This window comes from Amphibalanus amphitrite, unplaced genomic scaffold (assembly GCF_019059575.1).
Source record: "Amphibalanus amphitrite isolate SeventyFive unplaced genomic scaffold, NRLGWU_Aamphi_draft 000046F_arrow, whole genome shotgun sequence".
In the NCBI taxonomy this organism is placed as follows: domain Eukaryota; kingdom Metazoa; phylum Arthropoda; class Thecostraca; order Balanomorpha; family Balanidae; genus Amphibalanus; species Amphibalanus amphitrite.
In genome coordinates, this window is record NW_024881542.1 from 520,619 (window position 1) to 529,378 (window position 8,760).

The window sequence follows — 8,760 nt, forward strand, 5'->3', positions numbered from 1 at the left end:
TCTAGAGTTCTCGTAGATAATTTCTCTACTTTCTGAAGAATTTTCGGTACCCATGCTCTTTTCATACTGGATGCGAATATATGCAAGGCACCTTTTTCGGGACGAGAAATAGAATATCTTTGCCTAGGGTGATCGTTGGGCTGTAAAAGCTCCTGATTTATGCTCGTCTCAGCCCAGGCTACGGAACTGCTATTCCAGTTCAAAACCCATGTTAAAAAGTGAACTATTTCCTTTAACCTTTTTGATGGCTATGTTCACTCGCAGTGTTAGAAGACGTTTTTTACCAGGAATAAGCCAGCCGACATGGCCGATATCGCAATCCAAACAAAGAAGGCAAATGACGCATGTGAACCGAGTGAAGCCGTTTGACCAGCTGTCCCAGGGCACCTGCGTCACAGAGCCAGCATTAGCGCCGTCACGGTCTCGAGGTGTCGGTGTGACAGCCGCTGTGAAGGGCCGTTGACCTCTGCCGTTGAACGGAGCACAGTGCAGACTCAGCAGTGGTCACCCGACACCGCCTCAGCGCTGGGGGCGCTCAGCTGCCCCCCCCCCACCGGCGGGTCACTGTCCTTTCCGATCAGCCCCCCGGGGGGGGGGGGGGGGGCTCCGGTTCATGCTCGACCTTGGGCGACGACCCCCCAGTCCTGAACCCCTGACCCAGCCCAGTCCGCGGCCGTTCCTCCCGTCTTGATAGATCGTGATCGTGTCGTCACTCCCAGGCTGGCCGCTGCCAGAACAGACCCGCAGCCGATCACCGCTGAGGGGGGGGGGGGGGATCTGTGTCGTCTATTCATGATCATTGCATATGCGACACGGCGTGCGCACTGCTTACTTCGCACTGCTCACGGAACGACCAAACATGGACCCTCCCCACCGCTGCACGAATTTACAATCCGACGTAGTTATCTGATTAGAAATGTGTCGAAACGGCACAAACCGATCGTGGTATGAGACTGAGCCCACTCACTGCTGGACAACCTCAGCGCGAAGGTCAGCCGCCGGGGTCATTGACCCTGAACTGGGACAGCGCAGCCGGTCGAACGGGTCGGCCGGGCCGTCGGGTTCGAGGTCGCCAAGGGGCCCGCCGTTGACGGCACTGATTCTCATCCAAACACGGCTGGACCGTGTGCCTGATGGAATTACAGACACACTGACAAACTGAATCGTCTTCAGTAAGCGGTAGGCAGATAGTTTTCAATGGACCATTCATTACCATGTATGTATGTACAAATTCGTGATAGCATTCTGGAAGTTGAGATAATTGCAACATCGTTCTTCTTGCGCTGGATAATGAGTAAGGTTATATCCTTCAATCACATTTTATTGATGGAATTTAAGCACGAACCTATTCTTTGTTGCTATCAGTTGGTGATTGGTTGTTGAATCACACTTAAGTTACTCGAAATATGTTTGCATGCAACAAAATATCCAATGTCTTTCAGTACAACAAAAATGAATTCATGAGCATTCTTTCTTCTCGTACCTAACATAAACCGGCCCAAGCATATTTCAAACCTCCAATTGTTCTACTTCTGGCTGAGCTGCAGTGCTGTTGCCAGGCCACGGAGACGGTCGCTCGCCTCCCCCTCTCCCCCTCCTCCGAACCCCCCCCCCCCCATGCAGGGTAATCCCCGGGCCGGCCGGTGTCAGAGCGCGTGAGCCGAGATCAAAACTGCGCCACTGTCTCAGCCAATCAGCGTAAAGCGCGCCCTCTCACAGGGGGCAGGCATGTCAGTTGAGACGCGCGAAGCAACAAGTCGCGGGAGAAGAAGGAGAGGAGGTGGACGTGGCATATTTGATTAGATAAGGTGTGGAAGATATTCTTGCGAGGCAAAGGTAAGGAACTCGGGAAATGTTGTTGGTAAATATTTACTTTAGGACCGGCACACTTTTTCAAAGGGAAATTTTCGACAATCTTCCATTATTTGACATCCTAAATCAAGAAATGATACTTACATGTCACCAAAACTGCAAAAAGTCACACAAAAACTTGATAAAATCCAGCCATCTCACCCCGCGTCACGTAACGTACACCGACGAAATAATACGAATGCGGCGATTAGGATATAAACAACGTGTTTGCGCGGTTGCTATTTGCGAAAAGGAAAAATGTGTGCATGTTAAATTCAATGAAAATGACGTCATAAAAAATTGGGTGATATGGGGTAGGATAGCAAATTAAACACGGAAAAAATTATCAGAACATAACCTAACCTTACCTAACCTGACCTACTGATATTTGCCTACCCGGGGATAAGGAAAAAGTTGCTCGCATGAATAGATTGCAAGCAATGGTAGGCCAAATATTTTTAGGTTAAGTGATTGTGCATTAGGCTTCAGGCCTTCGGCCTGAAGCCAAATACACAACCACTTAACCTAAAAATATTTGACCTACCATTGCCTGTAATCTCTCCTAAGGCATTGCCTTCGGCACTGCCGCTGCTTCGCGACGAGAAATTTCATGACGTCACTTTCCTCACAGTTGAATAGTATCGTTAATATGTATTCACTGAACCTTGGAGCACAGTGCGTGGCTGGAGCACAGTGCGTGGCTGGTGGGGTACGCAGTCGGTGGGGGTCTACGGCGGTGACGGTAAATGTTGTATTGGTGCATTTAAACTTGCTTGTGCCATGAATGACTATCAGCTATGAAATTAAAAGGTCAAATTATGTAATGTGATATGCTTCTTACTATCACTTGGGGTTCGCGACGAAAGTAAAGGCTGCCGGTCCTAAAGTAAATAAATACCATGTTGTTTTTGTTTGCAATGTTGTTTTTCGTAGCAATACGCGTAAATTGGTTGACTGCGGTCATGCAGGAAGTAGCGTGTTGGTGCTGCCGAGTGTGGTGATTTCAGTTGGGCAAACTAGGCTTCTGGAATAAAAAAAAAAATGGAGGCATCAAAAAATTGATTCTTCATGACCATATTTGGGCATAAATGTAGACCATTTCTAAATCACCATTCATCTAAAAATAAGCCAGTGTTGCAAGAAGGAACATGCCTAATATTGAACAGAAATGTTGCAACCCTCCACTGAGCACAATAATATTGCTTTAATCATAGTAATCTGACTTCTAAAGGGTTGAGAAAGTCAATCAATAAATTGACTCACTTTGAACAGATAATCAAAATATTGATTCCTCGCTCAGCTGGCTAAACATTATTTTGATTCACTTCACTGGTAATGTTAACAGGCAACAATGGCTGGTAAGAATACAGCATTTATCTTGCTATCATTCCCATTTAGTGTTATCCTCAGCACCACAACAGATACCTATAGCATTGTTGTACTTTACATTCACCCCCCCCCCCCCATCTTGCCATTTCAATTTCATCTAGCCATTTTACATAAATACTTCTTGTCAAGTATGCAATTTATGATACAAAAATAAAATACTGTGTGATTTTCCCAAAACATCTTTTACGTGATGGACAGTGGGTCTTTTCTCCATTCACAAGGCCAAAGGGACAATAACTTAGTTTTGAGGTAACGCTTTTTGCATAGCATGCCTACTAGAGCACTTCACAGATAGGCTTTTTAGGATCCGGCCCGGCCCATATCCGGCAAGTCATATCCAGATCCGCCCATTATCCGCCTTTCTTTGAATATCAGAATCCGGCCCACCCATGGCCCGTATTGCAGCCAAACTTCCAAAAAATATCCGTAATAATCCGTTTCACCAATAACTGGTTTCACCCAAAACTGGACTAACAAATTCAATCTAAAGGGACCAGACAGCCATACATCTCACAGACCATCATGGTTCCAAAAACCATGCTCATAAACCTAAAACCACATGAAAATCACCACATTGGTAAACTAGGTATCAATTTTTAACTTCAATGTTGAATGTTAAAATTTTGATCCGTTTTGATCCGGGTTCAACCTTCAATTCCCAAATCCGGCCCGCCCATATCCGTTCTTTTTTAACAAATTTAGAATCCAATCCTATCCGGTCCGCGGATTTATCCGTGGATAACGGATTTATCCGGCCCATGAAGTGCTCCAATGCCTACCACATTTTTCTACCTATTAGGTCGTTCAATAAGTAACGAACAATTGGTCATAACTTCTTTATTTCTTTATTTAACACTTTCAAACTTTCGCAGATTATAGATCAGACATTTCTGGATGCAGCCTATGCCTCAAACCAGTCGCCGCCCGCCTGCACACACTTCTCCCAGCGTTCCGGCCAACGCCGGAATTCCGCCTGGAAAAACGCGTTTTCCGTCTTTTTCACCCAGTTCATGACAGCGCACATGGCTTCAGCGTCGGTCTCGAAGTGTTCACCATGGAGGCCATCCTTTAGGGGACCAAAGAGGTGAAAATCTGAAGGAGCCAGGTCCGGACTGTAGGGCGGCTGGGGCATGATATTCAGCCCTGTCACGCGATCTCCTCGCGCGTGGCGTGAGACAAGTGCGGTCGGGCGTTGTCATGGTGTATGGTGATGTTGTTGACATCCGAGCCGCGCCTCTTCTTCAGGATTGCTTTTCTCAGTCTCCTGCAGGACTGTGATGTAGCGGCCCGCTGTCCATAGTCCGCCCATGTTCAAGAAAGCCCACCAGGATGACACCATGACAACGCCCGACGCACTTGTCTCACGCCACACGCGAGGAGATCGCGAGACAGGGCTGAATATCATGCCCAAGCCGCCCTACAGTCCGGACCTGGCTCCTTCAGATTTTCACCACTTTGGTCCCCTGAAGGATGGCCTCCGTGGTGAACACTTCGAGACCGACGCTGAAGTCAGGTGCGCTGTCAAGAACTGGGTGAAAAGACGGAAAACGCGTTTTTCCGGGCGGAATTCCGGCGTTGGCCGGAACGCTGGGAGAAGTGTGTGCAGGCGGGCGGCGACTGGTTTGAGGCAAATGTTACATTCAGAAACATTTGATCTATAATCTGTGAAAGTTTGAAAGTGTTATATAAAGAAATAAAGAAGTTATGACCGATTGTTCGTTACTTATTGAACGACCTAATATTTAAAGAAAAACCTCACCGTCATTGGCCTTTTTCAACCGTAACGATGCATTTGAAGTCAAAAGTGTACCCAAATGAATAAAAAAATTGATTCCATGCCCATATTTGGTCATGGCTCCTCCCACCAGAATCAAATTATTGATGCCTCCATATTTTGATTCCAGAAGTCTAGTTTGCCCAACTGATTTATTTTGGGGGCCGGCAGGTCAACGCCATCCACTCGCTTGTGGTGGTGTCCTGTGTGACAAACGCCACCCACTGATCAACATCTCTGTTTCATGTTCAACTCGATGAATATGAACAAAGGTGGCCTTCAGAAGGAGCGACTTGCATTGATCCCGAGCTGACTGCCAGTCGTCAAAGGTGATGTACCGAGCTGAACAAGCGACTTTATTTCAGTCTTTCAGTCTCAAGATGACTAAATTAATGCATGTTTGCATGTGGCGTAGGTATGTAGCAGAACTATCACACGGTCATTCTGGCTCCCTTTCTTCAAGAACCGTTATGATGTTGATGTCGACAAAAAGTTAGCATCTGAGTATCAGCATCTGATTGCAATTGCACACCGCCTTGCCCTACGGTTCATGATCATGAGGAATGATCAGGGGATAGATATCCTCCGGTCCGCCTCGTGAAGTCGTACAACTGGTATGTGTGAGTTATATGGGTATGTGTGAGTAATGGCGGATAATTGGAGATTTCAACACCAGTTGCTGGGCAAAGGATGGAAATGGTTTCATAATTAAGCATTCACTAATAATGCCATGGGGAAAATCGAACTGGGATTACTGCCGCAAACTGACAATTAGCGTGTCCTCCGATCAACTCCCCTTCTCATTTGGCTGTGAAAAGGCCGTCAACACCCGGACTTGTCTTTGCCTCCAGCTGTGGTGTGAGCCACCACCAAACGGCTTATTCTTATGCCTGCTTCAATTTCCAAAGTATCAGATATTATTTTCGATTAAAACAAATAAATTCATGATGCGAAGCGAAGATATTTATGGTAAAAGAGGTTCGGTGTTGATTTGGTCAAATAAGGTGCATTCGCCAGATAGCCTGCCGTGAAAACGGCTATTACCTATGAGCTTTCATGGTCACGGGAAGAGCTCTGGTTAAAACGCGTGATCTATACCTACTGGTCGAAGAATGTGACGGTCGCGGTTTGCTTCAGACTCTGAGCTAATATGTTGGTCAGTCATGTCTCAGTATACTATAAGCCAGACCAGAAAAAGCGCAGCGTTGCATGCAGTCATGGGCATGCGGCAGGTCAATGACTCTCGGTGGAGGTGCTGACCGCTGCCGAGCCGTGGTCTCGGGGACTTCACAGAGGCTTCATGTTAAAAAACTGTGTCCCATGGGCCCCAGTCTCGGGTTCATATGTGACATGACTCGGTCTCCGCTAGTCAAACACGTGCGGTAATGAGCGTGACCCTGCCGCTGAACCGCTGAGGAGTGGGGTCTGACACGACACGATGTGCACCGTGAGGCGTGCTCGGGAAACGGGTTACTGCTGTGGACTGCGAACACAGGCGGGTGCGACTGTATCTATCGCGGGACTCCCCTGCTCGGGCACAGCGCCGGACATTGACTCCTCGGTGGCGGGCGGACGGTCTACCGACCTCGTCTGACGCGACCCGACCTTGAGCTCGGCCCGGCCGCGGTCACGGCTCCAGTGCCGGCCTCGCTAACGGTGCCGTCCCGCCCCGCCGCCGTTTTCGTCGCTCATTCATCGCCGGCGACCACGCCGCCGCCGCCCGCCGCCCGCGCCCCGGCCGGCCGGCCGGAGCGTAGAGTCTTCCCGCCCGCCGCCGCGCCGGCCGGTCGGTCGGTCGTTGACCCCAGCGGCGGCCGCTCGGCGCGTTGGCGGCGGCCGGCCGGCCGGACGGCGGACAGAGGGCGACCACTCCAGGTACGGGAGACGGCAGAGCGCCGCCGCCGGACACGACGGCCCCGGGGTGCCAATAGGTCAGCTGCCGTCGGCGCGGCCTACGTCGAGCCCGCGACCGCCCCGGGCTAGAGATGCTATGGATACCGACCGGTTCCGGCGAAATTCCTCGCGGCGGCTCCCGACTCAACAGACGGGTCGGCCGCGTCTCGTGGCCCGCCTGGCAACGGCTCCACCGCCGCTGTCGCCGCCGCCACTGTCTAGACGGCTACGTCATGAGCGCCCGTCATCTTTCGCCTCTTGGCACTGCCCGAACTGCCCACAATGCGCAGAGCCGGGCTGACAGGTGCGTGTGGCCTCGCTGTAGGCACAGGTTCCCCGAACCACGCCGGCCACTGGCGGCGAAAGGGCAGGATAACCGCGATCGAAGCAGCTGCCACCAATCTCCGGGAACGACGGACGTTCACCCCACCATGATGCATGCAACGAATCGTTTTTGAAATTGACCGTCGTCCGAGCGGCATTCGGTGAATGGTCCGTGGCACTGTGCCGGTTCCCAGTTCCCACCCGTTCGCCCCGGCCGAGCGTGGCGGCCGGCGCACCGTTAGCTCTGAGCGCCGGCCGGCCGAGAAATGGCAATGACCTTCGGCCCGGCCGGCGGACGGCGCCGACGGAGGGGCGCCGGGTCACCGCTGACGCCGCCGCCGGCGAAATAGACGTCCCCTTCCCCCCGTCACGTGCCGCCCACAGAAAACACGGCGCTGCGGGCCGGCGGAGCGGCGGCCCGTTTTTCAGCGGCGCGCAGTTCCGCGTGGCGGCGGCCGTTGACCTGCACGCACATGGTCCGGAAGCGCGCCGTGTCTGTGCCACCTGAGCGGCTCCTCCCTCCTCGTGTCGATCCAGCGTTCCCGAGGGTGGCGATCGCTGACAGTGCGCATTGGCCAGCCGGCAGCCGGCCAGCCTGCAGATGCGCTCAGCTTTCCGACAACCGCGGTGCAACGGCCGAGGACGGGTTCAACAACCTGCCGGGAACCCGGTGAACCCGTCCAGAGGGGAGGGGAGGGGCGCACCGTATACCGGCGACTGACGACTTCGTTCCGATCTGGTCTGACTGCGTTCGAAAGGCTTGGTCGCAGGATATGGTGGGGGAGATGAGTGGTCCGTTTGAAGAGCCACGTGACCTTTGACCCTGGGTCGCCGAGGTGAGGACGGCGGGTCCGAGGTCAGGGCTCAGTATCTGGTGGCGGCGGTGACCGGCGCGGATCGGAGGAGGTTCTGGAGCCGTCCGGGACGGTGTGACTCACGTTTTCGCTGGCTCTGCGCTGTCGGCCATGGTCGGAGCGGGGCTGTCGGCGGGCACATAGGTGCCGGGCCCGGCCGCTGGCTGCTCCCGGGGTGTGGCCGTGGCCGCAGTCTCTGCTCCGCTCTCGCTCGCTATCACACAGCTCGCTCGCTGGCTGTCACTGGCGGCGCTCGCCTCACGCTGGCACGCTACACTGGTACTGGCGGCCGGCGGCTCATGGGCGGCGGGCTGCTGCCGGGCGGCGGCGGGCGCGGGCACTGCCGCCGCCGCCGACCGGCATAACGTAACGCGCCGCCCCGCCGCCGTGGCCGGGGTCAACGACCGCGCGCGCCGGCCGCCGACCAACGAGCAGCGCCGGCCGACTACGGCCCGGCACGGCGGCACGGCACGCCGGGCGGCGCGCGGCGGCCCGCTCCGGTCACGGCCGATGTCAAGGTGATCGGCGTCTGATGTCGCCCCGTGTGTGATCAGGAAATTGGCGGCTGTTCGATAGCAGGATGACTTGCACAATCTTCAGAGGTTTGGCTAACCGTCAGCAGACCGTCACTTGTTCACGTGGCTTCCAGACGGCGGGGGTGGCGACTGGCGACCC

The 8,760-nt window shown here is 53.3% G+C and overlaps 1 protein-coding gene across 2 annotated transcripts in view; it reads right to left on the reverse strand.

The window, feature by feature from the left end:
* Positions 1–8,340, reverse strand: part of LOC122377511 (hormone receptor 4-like) — a 92,993-nt gene extending 84,653 nt beyond the window's left edge. For both annotated transcript variants that reach the window (XM_043357597.1, XM_043357596.1), the window contains exon 1: positions 8,170–8,340. In XM_043357597.1, coding sequence (XP_043213532.1) covers positions 8,170–8,198 — 29 coding nt within the window. In that variant the 5' untranslated portion in view covers positions 8,199–8,340. The remainder of the gene's footprint in view (positions 1–8,169) is intronic.
* Positions 8,341–8,760: the final 420 nt, after the last annotated feature.